The sequence below is a fragment of the Bufo bufo genome, chromosome 5, assembly GCF_905171765.1.
Source record: "Bufo bufo chromosome 5, aBufBuf1.1, whole genome shotgun sequence".
Lineage (NCBI taxonomy): Eukaryota > Metazoa > Chordata > Amphibia > Anura > Bufonidae > Bufo > Bufo bufo.
In genome coordinates, this window is record NC_053393.1 from 439,943,811 (window position 1) to 439,967,298 (window position 23,488).

The following is a 23,488-nucleotide window of genomic DNA, read 5'->3' on the forward strand; positions in this document are numbered from 1 at the left end:
GGGACAATGACCCCCCACGGATTATTTATATGCGAGTGGTTTTTTGAAGCCGAGCGCAACAGAAGCGCTCAGGTCCACCCACTTAGCTTGCTGGAAGCGCTGATACGTCTGCCCGAATCGACATCTGCTAGTCCCGCCCATCTACCGTCTCTGACCTATAGGAGATGTGATGGGGGGACAGACACTGACACTGGGCACACGTTTCCAGCGCTCCTGATCGATGACGCGGACCCATGTGATGCACGCTGTGGGCCGCGCCATCGGGCTGTGCTCAGGCAGTCACGTGATGGTGACGTGCTCGGTCATCAGACTGCGCCTGGCATCAGGAGATGGGCGCACGCATGCACAGCCTGACCCCGCCCCCTTACTATTCAAATACAGAAGCGGCGCGTACTTTAGCGCTGCCAGACGCCATACACCGGCCTCATATAAACCAATTGACGCCGGTCCGGCCAGACGGATGCCACACGCACCTAGGCCCACTGTAAGTAGATTGTCAGCTTATGCTTGAGTCCTTAACTATATGCCTGGATAGTGTCTATTCACACATCGGCGTTAGGGGGTCATTGTATTTGCCTGCATTATGTTTTCTATCAGATATGCACACTACTTTACAGCTGTTCATAGGGCTTCTTGTATTCCCTTTTTTTCTGTGTGTTTCAGATGTACCTGGATTTTGCCATACACACTCTAGTTACAGTAACCACGCTACTTATCAAGTAGTGGTTAGAGGTAGCCAGCACCTCCCTCTCACTTGCCTAGCATAAGCACAGTTTCTTATGTGGCTATGAGGTCTCCCTTAGTGGAAATAGACTAAGTTTTTCCAGACTGCCCTTGTCCACCTAGGCTCAGTAGCACATCATTGACACTGAGCGCTCAAGGAGGCAGCTATTAGCACTCTAGGGGTGGTTTGTAGTGCCAGATATTGTCCGTGTATGTTCTATTTGAAGAAACGCGTAGGGACATAGGAACATACCCCCCCTTATCCACGGTTCCATCTTTGATTCTAGTCTCACTAGATTAGGTGTTCCACACACTACCCTGGCAGGGTCTCTCAGGGACCTTATACCAGGGTCAGGTTCCGGACGGGACCACCCCTTGCGGGGCACGGATCCCGTGTTAGGGTATCAGGGACATAGCAGGTCAAGCAGGGTACAACAGGGACAGTTCTCTCTCCCTGCGGACCCTAACCAAGATTGACCATCTCTATGAAGATTCCCTCCCCCGCATTTTGAACACCTCATCCAACGTACTGAGAACAGATCCTTTGTCCGGGTGTCATCTGTGTCCGCTGGACACTTGTTCGGTCTGACCTCACACCGGTAAGATCTATCCTTATTTACCCTGACCGGGCATACCTGTTCCCACCTGGGTGTCAGGACGCCCACGCTGGGGCGGTTCTCAGTATTGTTTGTGGCTCCTCTTGACCCTTGGGGTCCACACAGCTCTTATAAGGGTCTGCCCTAGGGACTCAGTGTACCGCGACCCGCAATTGCGGCTCTCTAGTACACAGGTCCCAACTGTGTTTGTTTGTCTACTGTTTGTTTGTAAGGGGATAATATATATATGTTTTAGTTATACCAATAAACACCTTGTTTTAATTGTTACTGCCCCTTTGATTTTCCTATTACGCTTTCTAGCAGTACCTTGGGGAGAGGTGCGACTTGCACTGTCTCACCCACATAAGGACAACCCCCTCCCTCTTTTTGAAGTTATATCTGTCCCTGTTCTAAACCAGGGATGACCAACAGTCTCTTGTCTGAGGGCCAAATAGTCAATATGAACCAGTCTCAGGGCCACAATAAACTAGACATTGATGTCTAATCCAACACACTAATGGCATATCAAAAGTACATGCCATGAATGTCTGATAGGTGCAGGTTTCATCTACAGGACTGCCACATATTGGGAGAACGGGGTCCTCTTCTTTCCCGTTCCTACAGAAAATGGATATCATTAGTATTTATCTCTGTGTTCCTGTACTACACATCATTCTTCTTCTCCCTGACATGGACAATACATGGGAGCAGCAACTAGACACAAAAAAGCATGCCTGTGACCAGATGGCTGGGGGCCACATGAACAGTGGCTGATCCAGAGCCTGGTCTCGGGAGGGGCACTTCCAGATTATTTTCTGTCCGCCGCCACAAAACAATGGTGCTTATAGAACACACTACACAGTGTAGAGGTATATTGTGTACAGTGTATGCTATATGTGTATAACATAAACATATTTCACATGAAAACGTACAATTACTTGGCTTGGCCCTTGGGGATCTCGGACACCACTTCAACACTTTGGCCGGGGGCTCGGTGGAGCTGATGTGTTTTATCCTAATGAGAAAGATTTCATAATAAGGATTTGGAGAAGGGGCAGTGGGGTCGCAGAGCAGGGAGAGGCTGGTGCTGCTACTAGGGGGCTCAAACCATGGGGGTAATAAAGCCCACCATAATGCCCCCCCCCCCCATAGAAATAATTCGCCTTATAATGTGACAGTGCAAAAAATCCCCTCTTGTAATGCCCCCAGTTGAGCTAATGTCCCCATAATGTGCCAGTATAAAATACTGCTATATAGTGCCCCCAGTAAATGCCTCCATAGTGCTCCTCTCCCCCCTTCCTCCTAGTGCCCCCCATAATGTACCAGTATAAAATGCCCCAGTAGATGCCCTCAGTGTCCCCCATAATTTGCAAGTATAAAATACCTTCTTAGTGCCCCCCGTAGATTACCCCAAAGTACTCCTCCCCCCCTTCCCCATAGTACCCACCATAATGTGTCCCAGTATAAAATGCTACTGTACAGAGGCCCCCATATAAAATACCCCTTATTTGTGGCCTTAGTAGATGCCCCTATAGTGCCCACCAATAATGTGCCAGTAAGAAGTGCCCCATAGTGCCACCCAATAATGTACCAGTATAAAATGCCCCATATACAGTCAGGTCCATAAATATTGGGACATCAACACTATTCTAACATTTTTGGCTCTATACACCACCACAATGGATTTGAAATGAAACGAACGAGATGTGCTTTAACCTCAGACTGTCAGCTTTAATTTGAGGGTGTTTACATCCAAATCAGGTGAACGGTGCAGGAATTACAACAGTTTGCATATGTGCCTCCCACTTGTTAAGGGACCAAAAGTAATGGGACAGAATAATAATCATAAATCAAACTTTCACTTTTTTAAATACTTGGTTGCAAATCCTTTGCAGTCAATTACAGCCTGAAGTCTGGAATGCATAGACATCACCAGACACTGGGTTTCATCCCTGGTGATGCTCTGCCAGGCCTCTACTGCAACGGTCTTCAGTTCCTGCTTGTTCTTGGGGCATTTTCCCTTCAGTTTTGTCTTCAGCAAGTGAAATGCATGCTCAATCGGATTCAGGTCAGGTGATCGACTTGGCCATTGCATATCATTCCACTTCTTTCCCTTAAAAAACTCTTTGGTTGCTTTTGCTGTATGCTTTGGGTCATTGTCCATCTGCACTGTTAAGCGCCGTCCAATGAGTTCTGAAGCATTTGGCTGAATATGAGCAGATAATATTGCCCGAAACACTTCAGAATTCATCCTGCTGCTTTTGTCAGCAGTCACATCATCAATAAATACAAGGGAACCAGTTCCATTGGCAGCCATACATGCCCACGCATGACACTACCACCACCATGCTTCACTGATGAGGTGGTATGCTTAGGATCATGAGCAGTTCCTGTTCTTCTCCATACTCTTCTCTTCCCATCACTCTGGTACAAGTTGATCTTGGTCTCATCTGTCCATAGGATGTTGTTCCAGAACTGTGAAGGTTTTTTTAGATGTCTTTTGGAAAACTCGAATCTGGCCTTCCTGTTTTTGAGGCTCACCAATGGTTTACATCTTGTGGTGAACCCTCTGTATTCACTCTAGTGAAGTCTTCTCTTGATTGTTGACTTTGACACACATACACCTACCTCCTGGAGAGTGTTCTTGATCTGGCCAACTGTTGTGAAGGGTGTTTTCTTCACCAGGGAAATAATTATTCGGTCATCCACCACAGTTGTTTTCCGTGGTTTTCCTGAGTCTTTTGGTGTTGCTGAGCTCACCGTTGTGTTCCTTCTTTTTAAGAATGTTCCAAACAGTTGTTTTGGCCACGCCTAATGTTTTTGCTATCTCTCTGATGGGTTTGTTTTGTTTTTTCAGCCTAATGATGGCTTGCTTCACTGATCGTGACAGCTCTTTGGATCTCATCTTGAGAGTTGACAGCAACAGATTCCAAATGCAATTAGCACACTTGAAATGAACTCTGGATCTTTTATCTGCTCATTGTAATTGGGATAATGAGGGAATAACACACACCTGGCCATGGAACAGCTGAGAAGCCAATTGTCCAATTACTTTTGGTCACCTAACAAGTGGGAAGCACATATGCAAACTGTTGTAATTCCTACACCATTCACCTGATTTGGATGTAAATACCCTCAAATTAAAGCTGACAGTCTGCAGTTAAAGCACATCTTGTTCGTTGAATTTCAAATCCATTGTGGTGGTGTATAGAGCCAAAAATGTTAGAATTGTGTCAATGTCCCAATATTTATGGACCTGACTGTATAGTGCCCCAGTAGATGCCCTCAGTGTCTCCCATAATTTGCAAGTATAAAATACCCCTTCTTAGTGCCCCCCGTAGATGACCCTATAGTACTCCTCTCCCCCCTTCCCCATAGCACCCACCATAATGTGTCCCAGTATAAAAAGCTACTGTACAAAGGCCCCCATATAAAATACCCCTTCTTTTTGGCATTAGTAGATGCCCCTATAGTGCCACCCAATAATGTGCCAGTAAAAAGTGCCCCCAATAAATGTGCCAGTAAAAAGAGCCCCCAATAATGTGCCAGTAATAAGTGCCCACATAGATGCCCCCTAATCATGTGCCAGTAAGATGTGCCCCCATAGATGCCCCCCAATCATGTGCCAGTAACAAGAGCCCCCCAATTATGCGCCAGTAAAAGTATTGTACATATAGAAAAAAATACAAAAAATTAAAAACACTTATACTTACCTCCATATCAGCTATGCAATGCATCTTCCGGCCTGTGTCCCGCACTGTACGGCTCAGGCGGCGCGATGACGTCATCGCGCCACCTGCCTCTAATAGGCTTCTGGCCTAGTGCCGGCAGCCTATCAGAGGAACAGGGAAGGGAGACGCCTCTCCCTCCCCTGCCCCGCCGCAGCACAGCCATCTGTATCGCTGTCCTGAGGACGGCGATACAGATGACTATGGAGATGAGCGCTTCCACTTTTCACCAGGGCCGCGCCGCCAGCTTGGGGAAGGGGGGAGAGGGCAATTGCCCCGTTGCCCCCCCTGGATCCGCCAGTGCACGTGAAGCCCCTGGGCCACAGGTTGAGTGCCCCTGTTATAAATGTATTACATTTAAAGACTTTTACTGTACCTTCACACAATTTCATTTCATTTAATACAGAATGGTGTAACTAGCAAATTTCTAAATCACTTCATTTTCTTCTATCACCTGAAAAAAGCTGTACCATCAGGGCCACTAGGGGTCTCACTTGCATCCAATTTGCAGTCCACTGCCTGTTGTCAGGTAAGATCTGGCCCTGGTAACAGAGACTCAGAAGACGGCAGAAAGTGCGGGCGTGTCAGAGCTAGAGATCCTGAGCCTGATAACTGATTCTACACTGCTTCTGAAGATCATAGGAGCCTCAAGTAATTTTGATCTCCCCCTCCTTATCTGTTATGTGAGCTCCAGAGCTGAAAACAAACATAGTGGGAAGTAAAATAAAGGACTTCAAAGCAGTACAGTGCTGGCAGATTCCACAGAAGAAAGATGCCCCTGCTTCTGAGTGAAATGCATCTAGATGTGCAGCTGAAGAGGGGAATAATTAAGCTAAGAAAAGGAAAAAAATGACATTCCATATGATTGCACAATGAAGCACAGCCATTATGCAAACTTTTTTTGAAAGTGAAGGGAAGCTTTAAAGAATACTCTAAATAAACAGTTTTTAATGCTAGAAAGCCATGAAATGAAAGAGTTATTACAGCCATAGCAACTAAATTGTGTGTCTTATCAGTGTAGTCCAAAGGCAACATTCCCATTGACACACACCATTCAGCCGCCTCCAAACTCTTATTACTAAAGCCACTCACAATGATCCTCCACAGCCACCCACAGAGGGATACCCACTTGACAATATTTTCACAGGTGTCTGCTCTCTATCTAACCCCTCTAAGGCCTCCTGCACGTGGCCGTTGCAATACACGTGCACCCCGCATCACGGATGCGGAGCCATTCACTTGAACGGAAGTACAGATCAGAAGCACTACGGAGTGCTTCCGTGGTGTTTCTGTCCGTGCCTCCGCACCAGAAAAAAATAGAACATGTTCTATTTTTTTACGGTGTGGACGGATCACGGACCCGTTCAAGTTGAATGGGTCTCGATCCGTCCCAGCCGCCGCATGGATGTTGCCCGTGTTTTGGGGACCGCAAACCGCACAACGGCCATGTGCATGAGCCCTAAGTGTATTTTCACATTTGCATACAGAGGTGTCTGGCTATGCCAGGGGTATGTCAGGAATATGGATTATTATTTACTGGCAGCCCTGATTGTCAGTTGATTCACCTTTTGGCTTGTACACAGTCAGTGTACGTGCAAAATATGTTCCCACCCCCCAGCCATCTGATCGTCAGCTAGCAAGGGAGAAAGCCCCAGGGGTCCAGGCTTCAAGGAGGCCCCAAGTGGATAATTTCACACCTCAACCAGCCAGCTTGAAGGCAACCAAATCTGCAGGAAAACCCCCAGCAGGGGGGGGGGGGGTCTCAGCTCTTGCCCAGGATCAATGCTACCTCCCAGACATGTTGGCACCTACATTTCATAAGGAATTATGAATCGCCCGGCCATCGCAGGCGCAAACCAGATACATATTTGTGTCCCGGTGGCCACGAGGAACGTGCCCATGTTCTTGGTTTGATAGTGGGATGCCAGGGAAGGGAGATATACATATCTCCTCACAGAAACCAACTAGCGGCACCATATTTGGACTCTAGTTGTAGCTGGAACCCAGGCAGATCCGTTGGTCCCAGAACCATCTCCCTGTGACCTTGTGGACTGGAGCCATGAACCCTAAAGGGTTTTGTGAGTCATTTGCAGCCAGTCCAGCAGGATGGCCCTCCCAAAAGCCGGCTACAGGTTAAAAGGCTTGTGCCAGCAAGCGGGCGTGTCTTTCTCTGAAGAAGGGTCACATCGTGTAATGTGTTTAGGGGGACCCAGGAACTAGCTGAGATCACTGCCCTTCATGTGACTACAGCAAAGAACACCTCACAACCCAAAGGAACTTTCATCTTACCCAGTAACTGACTTTTACTCTGCTTAACCCTGTTGTACCCATATAACCTGTATCTGTAACCTTAGACCACTGTATATATTCTCTGTGTATATTGTGTTATATCTAGTGTGCCCTTACGGCGATTAAATATATAATTTAATCTTGTGCTATCTTGTATCTCGATCACGAATCCACACGTCCGTGTTTTGGCCTAGTTATAAGCTACCGCGGGTTGGTTTCTCACTCTATATAATCCCATTAGCGGACCGGGCTTATATCAAACGAGAAGCTGGTGGCAGATACCCGGGCTGAGACAGCGCTGTGTTCACTGCGGCAGTGAAAAGGCTCTCTCAGCTTGTTGCCTCTCTGTGCCCGCGTGGACAGAAGGTGTCTGTGTAAACTGTACCAAGCTGACCTTACCTGCTCTTCTGGAGGGCGTAACGTCACGCTGTCGTAACCTGTGACTATACCGCATCTCGTGAGCTCGACGTAGGTGACGTCAAGCGGGCACGAGGTGTGGTATTTGTCACAGTGTAAATCAAATTTTTAACATTTTTTTTCTAAATATATAAAACAATTTACTTTTTAGTTTCGTTCCACTACACTGGAATAATACAGTCGTGGCCAAAAGTTTTGAGAATGACACAAATATTAGTTTTTACAAAGTTTGCTGCTAAACTGCTTTTAGATCTTTGTTTCTGTTGTTTCTGTGATGTATTGAAATATAATTACACGCACTTCATACATTTCAAAGGCTTTTATCGACAATTACATGACATTTATGCAAAGAGTCAGTATTTGCAGTGTTGGCCCTTCTTTTTCAGGACCTCTGCAATTCGACTGGGCATGCTCTGGGCCAATTCCTGACTGATAGCAACTAGGGATGAGCGAACCCGAACTGTATAGTTCGGGTTCGTACCGAATTTTGGGGTGTCCGTGACACGGACCCGAACATTTTCGTAAAAGTCCGGGTTCGGTGTTCGGCGCTTTCTTGGCGCTTTTTGAAAGGCTGCAAAGCAGCCAATCAACAAGCGTCATACTACTTGCCCCAAGAGGCCATCACAGCCTTGCCTACAATTGGCATGACTGCGATTGGCCAGTGCAGCATGTGACCCAGCCTCTATATAAGCTTGGGTCACGTAGCGCTGCACGTCACTCTGCTGATTCAAGCATAGGGAGAGGTTGCTGCTGCGACGTTAGGGCGAGATTAGGCAGATTAACTCCTCCAAAAGACTTCATTCTGTGATCGATCTCCAGCTGTGGATCATTGAAGTGCTAATATCGACTTGCTCACTTTTTTTAGGCTGCCCAGAGCGTTTTTAGATCACTTTTTTCTGGGGAGATCGGCGGCCATTTTGTGGCTTGTGGTGCGCCAACACAAGCTACCACCAAGTGCTTTTAACCATCAATAGTGTGGTTATTTTTTGCTATATCCTAACATCAGCTGCAGGCTGAGCCTGTGTCACCGAAGTGCATTTAACCATCAACAGTCTGGTTATTTTTTAGCCATATACTACATCAGGTGCAGGCTGAGCCTGTGTCACCCAAGTGCATTTAACCATCAACAGTGTGGTTATTTTTTGGCCATATACTACATCAGGTGCAGGCTGAGCCTGTGTCACCCAAGTGCATTTAACCATCAACAGTGTGGTTAATTTTTGGCCATATACTACATCAGGTGCAGGCTGAGCCTGTGTCACCCAAGTGCATTAAACCATCAACAGTGTGGTTAATTTTTGGCCATATACTACATCAGGTGCAGGCTGAGCCTGTGTCACCCAAGTGCATTTAACCATCAATAGTGTGGTTATTTTTTGGCCATATACTACATCAGGGGCAAGTTGAGCCTGTCACCCAGCGCCTAAAAAATAGACCTGACATTTCTATTCAACCAAATCTGTACTGTTTTAGCTGGTCAAGTTATTTGTAGTAACCGTAAAAGCACAGTTTTTGTTCTGGGTTGAAAAACTATTCCCAAATTTGCCATTCTCAAAATAACTAAGTAGTTTATGTTATATGAGGCCTACTTGAAATCTATCCCAAAAAGGATATCTTAGATTCAAGGTGCTGATAGTGTCATTCAGAAAAACTTAACACACACGCTACCGTGCAGATACAAGTCTAATTCTGTAATTAAACCTATACCTGTCACACAGCGCAAAAAAAAAAATAGGCCTCACATTTCTATTCAAACAAATCTGTACTGTTTGAGCTGGTCAAATTATTTGTAGTGACCGTAAAAGCACAGTTTTTGTTCTGTGGTGAAAAACTATTCCCAAATTTGACATTCTCAAAATAACTAAGTAGTTTATGCTATATGAGGCCTACTTGAAATCTATCCCAAAAAGGATATCTTCGATTCAAGGTGCTGATAGTGTCATTCAGAAAAACTTAACACACACGCTACCGTGCAGATACAAGTCTAATTCTGTGATTAAACGTATACCTCTCACACAGCGAAAAAAAAATAGGCCTCACATTTCTATTCAACCAAATCTGTACTGTTTGAGCTGGTCAAGTTATTTGTAGTGACCGTAAAAGCACAGTTTTTGTTCTGGGGTGAAAAACTATTCCCAAATTTGCCATTCTCAAAATTGTGGTGAACGGGAACAATGAGGAAAACATCTAATAAGGGACGCGTACGCGGACGTAGACATGGTCGTGGTGGTGTTAGTGGACCCTCTGGTGCTGGGAGAGGACGTGGCCGTTCTGCCACAGCCACACGTCCTAGTGAACCAACTACCTCAGGTCCCAGTAGCCAGCAGAATTTACAGCGATATTTGGTGGGGCCCAATGCCGTTCTAAGGATGGTAAGGCCTGAGCAGGTACAGGCATTAGTCAATTGGGTGGCCGACAGTGGATCCAGCATGTTCACATTATCTCCCACCCAGTCTTCTGCAGAAAGCGCACAGATGGCGCATGAAAACCAAGCCCATCGGTCTGTCACATCACCCCCATGCATATCAGGGAAACTGTCTGAGCCTCAAGGAGTTCCTTGGCATGGCACTTCTTCAAACAATGTGCTGACGACAAGACCCGAGTGGTTTGCACGCTGTGCCATCAGAGCCTGAAGCGAGGCATTAACGTTCTGAACCTTAGCACAACCTGCATGACCAGGCACCTGCATGCAAAGCATGAACTGCAGTGGAGTAAACACCTTAAAAACAAGGAAGTCACTCAGGCTCCCCCTGCTACCTCTTCTGCTGCTGCCGCCGCCTCGGCCTCTTCTGCTGCTGCCGCCGCCTCGGCCTCTTCCTCCGCCTCTGGAGGAACGTTGGCACCTGCCGCCCAGCAAACATGGGATGTACCACCAACACCACCACCTGCGTCACCAAGCATCTCAACCATGTCACACGGCAGCGTTCAGCTCTCCATCTTACAAACATTTGAGAGAAAGCGTAAATTCCCACCTAGCCACCCTCGATCCCTGGCCCTGAATGCCAGCATTTCTAATCTACTGGCCTATGAAATGCTGTCATTTAGGCTGGTGGACACAGACAGCTTCAAACAGCTCATGTCGCTTGCTGTCCCACAGTATGTTGTTCCCAGCCGCCACTACTTCTCCAAGAGAGCCGTGCCTTCCCTGCACAACCAAGTGTCCGATAAAATCAAGTGTGCACTGCGCAACGCCATCTGTGGCAAGGTCCACCTAACCACAGATACGTGGACCAGTAAGCACGGCCAGTGATGCTATATCTCCCTAACTGCACACTGGGTAAATGTAGTGGCGGCTGGGCCCCAGGCGGAGAGCTGTTTGGCGCACGTCCTTCCGCCGCCAAGGATCGCAGGGCAACATTCTTTGCCTCCTGTCTCCTCCTCCTCCTACTCAGCTTCCTCCTCCTCTTCTTCCACCTGCTCATCCAGTCAGCCACACACCTTCACCACCAACTTCAGCACAGCCCGGGGTAAACGTCAGCAGGCCGTTCTGAAACTCATATGTTTGGGGGACAGGCCCCACACCGCACAGGAGTTGTGGCGGGGTATAGAACAACAGACCGATGAGTGGTTGCTGCCGGTGAGCCTCAAGCCCGGCCTGGTGGTGTGCGATAATGGGCGAAATCTCGTTGCAGCTCTGGGACTAGCCGGTTTGACGCACATCCCTTGCCTGGCACATGTGCTGAATTTGGTGGTGCAGAAGTTCATTCGCAACTACCCCGACATGTCAGAGCTGCTGCATAAAGTGCGGGCCGTCTGTTCGCGCTTCCGGCGTTCACACCCTGCTGCTGCACGCCTGTCTGCGCTACAGCGTAACTTCGGCCTTCCTGCTCACCGCCTCATATGCGATGTGCCCACCAGGTGGAACTCCACCTTGCACATGCTGGACAGACTGTGCGAGCAGCAGCAGGTCATAGTGGAGTTTCAGCTGCTGCACGCACGGGTCAGTCGCACTGCGGAACAGCACCACTTCACCACCAATGACTGGGCCTCCATGCGAGACCTGTGTGCCCTGTTGCGCTGTTTTGAGTACTCCACCAACATGGCCAGTGGCGATGACGCCGTTATCAGCGTTACAATACCACTTCTATGTCTCCTTGAGAAAACACTTAGGGCGATGATGGAAGAGGAGGTGGCCCAGGAGGAAGAGGAGGAAGAGGGGTCATTTTTAGCACTTTCAGGCCAGTCTCTTCGAAGTGACTCAGAGGGAGGTTTTTTGCAACACCAGAGGCCAGGTACAAATGTGGCCAGACAGGGCCCACTACTGGAGGACGAGGATGAGGAGGAAGTGGAGGAGGATGAGGATGAAGCATGTTCACAGCGGGGTGGCACCCAAAGCAGCTCGGGCCCATCACTGGTGCGTGGCTGGGGGGAAACACAGGACGATGACGATACGCCTCCCACAGAGGACAGCTTGTCCTTACCTCTGGGCAGCCCGGCACACATGAGCGACTACATGCTGCAGTGCCTGCGCAACGACAGCAGAGTTGCCCACATTTTAACGTGTGCGGACTACTGGGTTGCCACCCTGCTGGATCCCCGGTACAAAGACAATGTGCCCACCTTACTTCCTACACTGGAGCGTGATAGGAAGATGCGCGAGTACAAGCGCACGTTGGTAGACGCGCTACTGAGAGCATTCCCAAATGTCACAGGGGAACCAGTGGAAGCCCAAGGCGAAGGCAGAGGAGGAGCAAGAGGTCGCCAACGCAGCTGTGTCACGGCCAGCTCCTCTGAGGGCAGGGTTAGCATGGCAGAGATGTGGAAAAGTTTTGTCACCACGCCACAGCTAACTGCACCACCACCTGATACGGAACGTGTTAGCAGGAGGCAACATTTCACTAACATGGTGGAACAGTACCTGTGCACACCCCTCCACGTGCTGACTGATGGTTCGGCCCCATTCAACTTCTGGGTCTCCAAATTGTCCACGTGGCCAGAGCTAGCCTTTTATGCCTTGGAGGTGCTGGCCTGCCCGGTGGCGAGCGTTTTGTCTGAACGTGTATTCAGCACGGCAGGGGGCGTCATCACAGACAAACGCAGCCGTCTGTCTACAGCCAATGTGGACAAGCTGACGTTCATAAAAATGAACCAGGCATGGATCCCACGGGACCTGTCTATCCCTTGTGCAGATTAGATATTAACTACCTCCCCTTAACAATATATTATTCTACTCCAGGGCACTTCCTCATTCAATCCTATTTTTATTTTCATTTTACCATTATATTGCGGGGCAACCCAAAGTTGAATGAACCTCTCCTCTGTCTGGGTGCCGGGGCCTAAATATGTGACAGTGGCCTGTTCCAGTGGTGGGTGACGTGAAGCCTGATTCTCTGCTATGACATGAAGACTGATTCTGCGCTGACATAAGGCCAGATTCTCTGTTACGGGACCTCTCTCCTCTGTCTGGGTGCCGGGGCCTAAATATGTGACAGTGGCCTGTTCCAGTGGTGGGTGACGTGAAGCCTGATTCTCTGCTATGACATGAAGACTGATTCTGCGCTGACATAAGGCCAGATTTTCTGTTACGGGACCTCTCTCCTCTGTCTGGGTGCCGGGGCCTAAATATGTGACAGTGGCCTGTTCCAGTGGTGGGTGACGTGAAGCCTGATTCTCTGCTATGACATGAAGACTGATTCTGTGCTGACATAAGGCCAGATTCTCTGTTACGGGACCTCTCTCCTCTGCCTGGGTGCCTGGGCCTAAATATGTGACAGTGGCCTGTTCCAGTGGTGGGTGACGTGAAGCCTGATTCTCTGCTATGACATGAAGACTGATTCTGTGCTGACATGAAGCCAGATTCTCTGCTATGGCATGAAGAGACTGATTCTCTGCTGACGTGAAGCCAGATTCTCTGCTATGGGACCTCTGTCCAATTGATATTGGTTAATTTTTATTTTTTTAATTTTAATTCATTTCCCTATCCACATTTGTTTGCAGGGGATTTACCTACATGTTGCTGCCTTTTGCAGCCCTCTAGCTCTTTCCTGGGCTGTTTTACAGCCTTTTTAGTGCCCAAAAGTTCGGGTCCCCATTGACTTCAATGGGGTTCGGGTTCGGGACGAAGTTCGGGTCGGGTTCGGATCCCGAACCCGAACATTTTCGGGAAGTTCGGCCGAACTTCTCGAACCCGAACATCCAGGTGTTCGCTCAACTCTAATAGCAACCCATTCTTTCATAATCACTTCTTGGAGTTTGTCAGAATTAGTGGGTTTTTGTTTGTCCACCCGCCTCTTGAGGATTGACCACAAGTTCTCAATGGGATTAAGATCTGGGGAGTTTCCAGGCCATGGACCCAAAATGTCAACGTTTTTGTCCCCGAGCCACTTAGTTATCACTTTTGCCTTATGGCACGGTGCTCCATCGTGCTGGAAAATGCATTGTTCTTCACCAAACTGTTGTTGGATTGTTGGAAGAAGTTGCTGTTGGAGGGTGTTTTGGTACCATTCTTTATTCATGGCTGTGTTTTTGGGCAAAATTGTGAGCGAGGCCACTCCCTTGGATGAGAAGCATCCCCACACATGAATGGTTTCAGGATGCTTTACTGTTGGCATGACACAGGACTGATGGTAGCGCTCACCTTTTCTTCTCCGGACAAGCCTTTTTCCAGATGCCCCAAACAATCGGAAAGAGGCTTCATCGGAGAATATGACTTTGCCCCAGTCCTCAGCAGTCCATTCACCATACTTTCTGCAGAAGATCAATCTGTCCCTGATGTTTTTTTTGGAGAGAAGTGGCTTCTTTGCTGCCCTTTTTGACACCAGGCCATCTTCCAAAAGTCTTTGCCTCACTGTGCATGCAGATGCGCTCACACCTGCCTGCTGCCATTCCTGAGCAAGCTCTGCACTGGTGGCACTCCGGTCCCGCAGCTGAATCCTCTTTAGGAGACGATCCTGACGCTTGCTTGACTTTCTTGGACGCCCTGAAGCCTTCTTAACAAGAATTGAACCTCTTTCCTTGAAGTTCTTGATGATCCTATAAATTGTTGATTGAGGTGCAATCTTAGTAGCCACAATATCCTTGCCTGTGAAGCCATTTTTATGCAACGCAATGATGGCTGCACGTGTTTCTTTGCAGGTCACCATGGTTAACAATGGAAGAACAATGATTTCAAGCATCACCCTCCTTTTAACATGTTAAGTCTGCCATTTTAACCCAATCAGCCTGACATAATAATCTCCAGCCTTGTGCTCGTCAACATTCTCACCTGAGTTAACAAGACGATTACTGAAATGATCTCAGCAGGTCCTTTAATGACAGCAATGAAATGCAGTGGAAAGTTTTTTTGGGGATTAAGTTAATTTTCATGGCAAAGAAGGACTATGCAATTCATCTGATCACTCTTCGTAACATTCTGGAGTATATGCAAATTGCTATTATAAAAACTTAAGCAGCAACTTTTCCCATTTCCAGCAACTTTTCCCATTTCCAATATTTTTGTAATTCTCAAAACTTTTGGCCACGACTGTACACTGCAATTGTTTTGAATGCAGTGTATTATACCTGTCAAAATTGAAGTCAGTGAGAGCAGCGCTGCAATGAAGCTATCGCCGAATAGCTGATCAGGAGGGGGTACAGGGTGTCTGAGCCCTGCCGATTAGTTAGTCCTTGACCTTTCACATCATCAAAACATTATGAATGATACTAGAAACTGTGCCAACTAAAATCCCTAATTCAGGAGCTATAACACTGACTTTGACCCGACGATCTTCAAAAATCATGACCTCCACTTTGCGACACATTTCCTGTGTAGATGCTTTGAAAGGTCACCTTGAACGAGGGTCATCTTCAATCGATTCCCTACTCTGTTGAAACTGCTTGGCCTAATACTTTACTTGGTAGTAGGAAGGTGGATCATCACCATACAGCAATCATCCTTTCATGGATTACTTTTAGGGTTCTTTTCTTCCTTTGTAAGGAATTTAAAAGGGTTGTCTCATCTCAGACAATGGGGGCATATCGCTAGGTAGCTTTGTCTGATGGGACTCGCACCTATATTGAGAAAACAGAGCCCCGAAAGTGGTGAAGGGCGCACTGCACATGTGCAGCCACCCTCCATTCATTTTGTAAGGGGCCGCTGCAAATAGTCGAGCGCCGGGCTCAGCTATTTCCATCAGACCCATGGAAGTGGTGGCTGGTCATGCGCGCTGTGCTCCCATTCACTACTATGGGAAGAACGCTTGGTGGTGGCCGGACCGGAGTCCTCCAGCCACCACTTTGCGGGGCTCCATAAATCCACACCTATCAGACAATGGGGGCATACCCTAGCATTATGCCCCTCATTGTCTCAGATGAGACAACCCCTTTAATCACGGAACGAAGCTCTAAATCCCTCACTTTCTTTATAGACCCGCACTATACTGCACTTCCAGTGCTTTCATCATACTGAACTGCTACTGTGTGTGTTGCATGTCCAGACATGTCTCAACCTGCACAGATAAGCTCAGCTCTCTAAGGCTCCATTCACACATCTGTAATAATGGGACCTATTAATTCTCTATGGGGACAGAATGGATGCGGAGAGCACACTATGTGCTCTCCGCATTCGCATTTCCGGAGCGCGCCGCCGATCTTCCGGTCCGCGACTCCCGAAAAAAATAAAACATGTTCTATTCTTGTCCGCAATTTTCTATTCTATTTTATTGCCGGCGATGTGCGGTCCGCAAAATGTGGAATCCACATTGCCGGATCCGCAAAACACATACGGATGTGTGAATGGACCCTAACACTGGGGTAGATAACTTATTGAACATCCTTCGTATATATGGACACTGTCCCTTGTAAACCTCTTACACGTATGTTATAAGTCATACACTAATGACATGCATAAGATACATTTTAGTTGTAGAATTATTTGTAATTACGAGGGACATCATCGCTCTAATCTTCCATACTGTATGATTCATTATAACTAGCACAGTACATTTACAACACAGCAATTTCTAGCAATCCAGCGGCAGATGGAGGGTTAAAGTTATGAACACACATTTTCCTTACGTGAAAATGACGGACATAAATTAACACAGCACTTCTAATCGTCTGGATTTTTTATTTTTAAAGACACATCTCTGAAAAGAGCATCTCTGACGTAAGAGTGAAGCACCTCTCCAAACATGAGTGGCCACTCAAAGTTTTCCCAAATGAGACATTTCAGAAAAACTTTGCTTTATTCCTGAGCTTTTTCTTTCTTTTTTTTCTTTCAATCCCTCTTACTAATTAAAAATTATGTCAAAGGGGCTCTAATTGCTTCTCCATTTGTGGGGGAACAGATCCTGGTCAACGGATCCTGCTCATCTGCACACAACTTCAGTGTGGGAAGAGTATTGTCATTACGACGTATAAATTGAGTCAGTGAATGTGGTTGTCACTGTGCGGAGCGGATGACAAGGAGGCAGTGGTGGACACACGGCACGGCTGCTGCTCTTCACAAGGTAAGAGGCTTTCTTCCCCCCATAGGGAGGAATCCACACACAGGAACTATACATCTTCTGTATCTTCTGCATCTCTGTATACATTTTCCATATTTTATTAGGATGAAAGAAACCCATGTTGTAGCAGCCTATATAGTATCGCTACTTATTGCAAGCATAGCCGCTCAGTCCTCCCGAGAAAGAGAATGGAAATCTTTGGGAAATCCATACAACAGGGATTTGGTAAAGATTCTTTTTATGCTTTTATGTGCCTGTTACTTTACACTCAATATGCATTGTATTGATACATTGTAGATTAAAAATGTCATGTGCCGAGCAAAAACACTGCAACAATGTACTAGTGATCATCCCACTAATATGATGAAGAGCTGACAGTCTCAGGGTCCCTACACACACGTCTTACCTGGTTTTTACCACTACCAAAAAAAGCCAGAATAACTGCATGTACTTTTTTTTGTTTGTTTTTTACCGGGTGTTTCTTGCAAACAGCGTGTTTGCCCACTAGCATTGCCTTCATTGCATTTTCCCATAGAGAAGGGGGGAAACACCAATCTGTATTTTAGAAAAAAAGCTATGAAGACAAAAAACACCACCTAAAGAAGAAAAAAGACCAGCAGTAAAAAACTGCCCATGTGTCCAGTGTTTCAGCTAACACCTGGAGCGGAAGCTTTCAAAATCACCTGAGCGTCGTCTCCTTAGTAGAGTGAGGCTCGGTCTACACGACGACATTGGTTGCACCAATGTTGCGCGAAATTTTTTATAATGATAGTCTTTGGTGTCGCACTGCAACATGCGACATGCTGCGACTAGAGATGAGCGAACTTCTGTTTTAAGTTTGGCGTCTAAAGTTCGGCTTCCGGTTAGCGGAGGATCCCGATATGGATTCCGAATTCCGTTGTGGTCCGTGGTAGCGGAATCAATAATGGCCATTATTGATTCCGCTACCACGGACCACAACGGAATTCGGAATCCATATCGGGATCCTCCGCTAACCGGAAGCCGAACTTTAGATGCCGAACTTAAAACAGAAGTTCGCTCATCTCTAGCTGAGACTGCGACGTGACAGTCACAAAAAATCCATTTGAAATGGATTTTTCTGCGACTGTCGCGTCGCAGTTGCAGCATGTCGCATTGCGACACCATAGACTATCATTATAAAAATAGCCGCGCGAAAAAAATGTTGCAGTGTAGTTGTGCCCTATCTGTCGCGCGACACATGTCGTCGTGTAGACCTAGTCTGACTGCGACGAGCAGTTGTAATGACACTGACAAGAGGTGGCAGGTAATTTGAACAGGAAGCAGTGTTCGAACAAGCACTGCTACCCCTTCAAACAGCCGATTGGTGGGGTTGCTAGGAGTAGGACCCCCACCAATCGGATATTAATGACCTACCCTGCACAGCTTCTTTCATGTACATAGTTTATGTCATTTAATATGTAATTATTTCTGTAAATAAATTGTAAAGATTACAGTAACGTGAACTAGTGTAACTTTTCTGGCAACTGTAACCTGATCTTATCAAGTTTGTTCCTTTTAGCAGTGGTTGCATTTCACAGAGAATACAGCAGATATTCCCATGAACCACATCTTATCAGATTGTTCCTACTGGTTAAAGAGCATCTGTCACTATTAAACCAGACATAATGCCTGGTAAGGTTGATCCTGCTGATTAAAATGATACCTCTTTTGTAAAAATTGGATGCAGAATTCCAGAGAGGGGGCGGGGCCAATCCCCTCCTAGACTACTCAGCTTTCCAGTGCTGGCCACGCCCCTCAATACACTGAAGTCATCGCTTACATGAAAAATAAAAGTCGTTTTTTCTCTGGAATGCCACAACCGATGTTGACATCGCTTTAATGAGCAGGATCAACCCTACCAGGCAGTATGCCGGGATTAATAGGCTTTATCCTGCTGACAGATGCTCTTTAAGGACAGATGTATATGGCAGTATTACATATCTATGTTATATAATTGACCAGTTTTTTTTTTTTTTTTTTATCCTTGACTCATATCGGATGCTGTTTTATACAGGTACATTTCCTGTAGCATTTTTTCAGTATGCTTGCCACGGTTTTTGGCTTTTTTTTTTTTAATGATGAGATTTCACAAAATACAGCCTTTTTTTAAATAACGTGTCCTCCACAAATAAAAATAAATTTACCATATTAGTAAAAATGATAACAATTAATTAATTTATACTCATTTTTCGTACAGTTTTTCAAGTTCTTGAAGTCTTATATCACTGGGAGGGGAGCACACATGGTGAATCCTGCGAACAAGGAAAAGCTGTCAGATGACGCAAGAACAAATGGAGAGTCCAAGTACAGCAACCTGCTGCAATACATGGACAACAATGAAATCGTGGACATCTGAGCGGCGACCACGGGCAAAACGCTCAGGTGTCAAATATATGCATCAGTCAGCAAGTTGGCGTACGGTAGCACGCACTAGATCCTGAGGCACGGCTTTACTATTTTGTTGAAACTTCTAATATAGAACATTCTGTACATATCTTCCTCTCATATTTTATGTTAATAGAAATTTAGACTATTTTCATCTGCTGGAATAAAGCTTTGCTGTGCTTTTTACTCCTTTTTTGTATTCAATTTGAACATAGGCTTTAGATTCTAATAGTAACCAAAATGGTCCAACTAAACTCTGTGACATGAATAGGAGCACTGAAAAAAGCACAGTGGACACATATTTAGGAGTCTGGTCTATCCCCTGCCCATCTCTGCAGTGGCTGACAAGCAGCAAAGCCTGTCAGTCATCAACCTGGTAGTACACCAATTTATCACTCCCCCCACCCCCCCCCCCCCCCATGTGTGTTTTTGGCAAGAAAGAGTCGCAAGATCCCAATTTTGCAACTTTTTCAATGCCATTGCAACTTTTAGTAGCAACTGAAAATTGACACCACCCTTTCCAGGCTTTTAGGGCTCATGCACATGAACGTGTGCCGGCCGAGCCCGTATTGTGGCCCGCAAACAGCGTGTCTGGAATATATGGGGCCCAGCCATTTGTGCACCGCATTCACTTGAATGGGTCGGCAATCTGGAAAGTGCAGTGCGGCACGGAACCCCACCGAAGCACTACGGAGTGCTTCCGTGGGGTTTCTTTCTGTGCCTCCACACCGCAAAAAAATAGAACATGTTCTATTTTTTTCGGTGCGGACGGATCACTGACCTATTCAGATTGAATGGGTCTGGAAGGTTCATTGGGGACCGCAAACTGCAGTCCCCAATGCACGGAACGGACAGCACACGTTCATGTGCATGAGCCATTACAAAGCAAGAAATCAGCAAGGACGATGTGTAGACGGGGCTATCAACTCTGACTCATTAAATAATTATTTACACCAGAAACTAGCATAAATAATGATCAAAATCTCAGGCAGCCCGAGGAGTATCAGTTTACTGCGTGGACAGCCGGAGGCGGCATGTCATTTATGATGAGGTCTTGGTAAGTCTTAGGCTGGGTTCACACCTGAGCGTTTTACAGCGCGTTCCTACGCGCTGTAAAACGCTCAACAGGCAAAAAACAATGTTTCCCTATGGGCATGGTTCTCACCTGAGCGTTTTACAGCGCGTACGAACGCACTGTAAAATGCCCTACGCCCCAAGAAGTACAGGAGCTTCTTTGGGGCGTATGGTCGCGCGTATTGTGGCAGTTTTTCATTGGATTAATTACACAAACGCGCGTACTACGCACGTTTCCAAAATACAAAAACGCCCCAAAATACGCCTCAAAAACGCCCGATAAAAACGCCTGTAAAAAGCGCTTATCGAATACGCTCAGGTGTGAACCCAGCCAAAGTCTATCAGTCCACTGTATTATTTTAGCTTCCCTTTCACTGTTCTCTATTCTAGACCACCAGGGATCCTTATCTAAAAGGGGTTATCCAACTCTTTGTAACTGATGAACGATCCTCTGGATAGGTCATCAGCCTCTGATCAGTGGGGGCCCGACATCCAGAACCCCCACTGGTCAGCTGTTTGAGAAGGTCCTGACGCTCCTGTGAACGCTGAGCCTTCTACCAACTTACCGTAGGCCACCAACATCACAACCATTAGTCACAAGGCCTAGTAACAGCTCACCTCCATTCAAGTGATCCAGAGGATAGGTCATCAGTTAAAGTCAGATAACTCCTTTAACCCCTTCAAAATACTAGACTACCAGGTAAATAGATAATAGCCCCCACACTGTCCTAGACCACCAGGGATAATGTGTACTTCATTGTCCAAATGACCAGGGATCCTTACAATAACCCCTCAATGTCTACACCACCATGGATACTGAGAATAACCCTTTCACTGCCCTTGACCACAAGGGATTCTTACATTAACATTCTCACTGTCACAGGCCACCAGGAATATGTACATTAACCACTTAAGGACCACAGGTTTATAACCCCCTAGTGACCAGGCCCTTTTTTACAAATCGGCACTTCACAACTTTAACGGTTTATTGCTCGGTCATGCAACTTTGCACCCAAATGAATGTTACCTCCTTTTCTCCTTTTTAATGGTAATTGATTGCTGCTGACATTTTTCGTTTTTCTGATATTAATCAAAATAGACCGCAATTTTCAAAAACAAAAGTGTATTTTTTACTTTCTCTGGTTAAATTGTTCAAATATAATTACATTTCTATACAAGTTTGTGTCAGAATTTATTGTGCTACATGTCTTTGATAAAGAAAATCCAATAAGTGTATATTTATTGGTTTGCGCAAAAGTTATAGCGTTTACAAACTATGGTACAAAAATGTGAATTTCCGCATTTTGAAGCAGCTCTGACTTTCTGAGCACCTGTCATGTTTCTTGAGGTGCTAGTATGCCAGGATAGTATAAATACCCCCCAAATGACCCCATTTTAGAAAGAAGACACCCCAAAGTATTCGCGGAGGGGCATGGTGAGTTCATGTATGATTTAATTTTTTTTCACAAGTTAGCGGAATATGACACTTTCTGAGAAAAAAAAAATTATAATAAAGTTTCCATTTCTGCTAACTTCTGGCAAAAAAAAAAAAAATCTCCCACGGACTCACTATGCCCCTCAGTGAATACCTTGGGGTGTCTTCTTTCTGAAATGGGGTCATTTGTGAGGTGTGTTTACCTTTCTGGCATTTTGGGCGGGGCTAAATTGTGAGCAACCCTGTAAAGACTAAAAGGTACTCGTTAGACTTTTGACCCCTTTACGCACCTAGGCTGCAAAAAAGTGTCACACATGTGGTATCGCTGTACTGAGGAGAAGTAGGGCAATGTGTTGTGGGGTGTATTTTTACATATACCCATGCTGGGTGAGAGAAATATCTCTGTAAATTGACAACTTTGTATAAAAAAAATGTAAAAAGTTGTCATTTACAGAGATATTTCTCACACACAGTATGGGTATATGTAAAAATACACCCCAAAACACATTGCCCTACTTCTCCTGAGTACAGCGATTGCATCCGGATTGCAAGGAAGTGTGGATGCAATGCGTTTTTCGCTAATGGTTGCTAAGAGATGTTGCTTGTATATATTCAGTTTTTTATCACGCGCGCGTAAAACGAATTGCACCTGTGCGATAAAAACTGAACAAATGAACGCGATCGCAAACAAAACTGAATGGACTTGCTTGCGAAATCGTGCAGTTTTCACTGAACGCATCCGGACACGTTCGTCTGCAAGGAGCCTTAAATGGGTTGTCCGGGTGACATTTCCACCTCAGCTGCCCCTCTGATATGAGCATCGAAGCATTTCATGCTCCGATGCTCTCCCTTGCCCTGCGCTGTATAGCAAGGGCTATTTGATTAAATTTTTACACTGCTAGGTGGAGCCTTCCTCCTAGCAGTGTTCCCGGTGACGTCACCAGCACTGATGTGTGGGCTTTAGTGCTGCCCTAGCAGTTTTACAAGCAAGGGCACCACTAAAGCCCGCCCATTAGTGTCAGTGATGTCACCAGGCTCACTGCTGGGCGGAAGCCACCACCTAGCAGTTTAAACCGGCAAATATGCAGAGAATCGTGCAGCGGTTTTAATCCAGCTGATTCTCAGCATGTTTGCCGGGTTGCAGTTTGATATCCACTGATCCCTAATATAGTGAATAGGGTCAGCAGGTGTCAGGTAGCGTCCGGCAATGCCGGATCCAGACATCTCCGGTAGGCTGCTCCCTGCTGGAACAGACTGCCGGAGAGGTCTTAACGCTAGTGTGAAAGGGGAAGTTTACATCACCGGTATTTTTCCATTCTTCTGATCCATCAGAAGAACAGAAAAATAAAGAAGAAATCTGTTATTTCAGATGGAAAAAAAAAGTCCTCAATTGTT

At 46.3% G+C, this 23,488-nt stretch overlaps 1 protein-coding gene across 5 annotated transcripts in view; it reads right to left on the minus strand.

Annotated features, from left to right (window-relative positions):
- The window catches only part of BTD (biotinidase), a 94,487-nt gene that overhangs the window by 49,001 nt on the left and 21,998 nt on the right, over positions 1-23,488 (minus strand). The window contains exon 1 of one of the 5 annotated variants that reach the window (XM_040433557.1): positions 19,382-19,505. The exons of 1 other annotated variant lie outside the window; for it this stretch is intronic. In XM_040433557.1, the coding sequence (XP_040289491.1) occupies positions 19,382-19,385 (4 nt within the window). In that variant the 5' untranslated portion in view covers positions 19,386-19,505. Of the gene's footprint in view, positions 1-2,251; positions 2,293-19,381; positions 19,506-23,488 lie in introns of those variants that run through there. 3 more of the 5 variants (XM_040433558.1, XM_040433562.1, XM_040433560.1) reach the window with 3 other exon arrangements.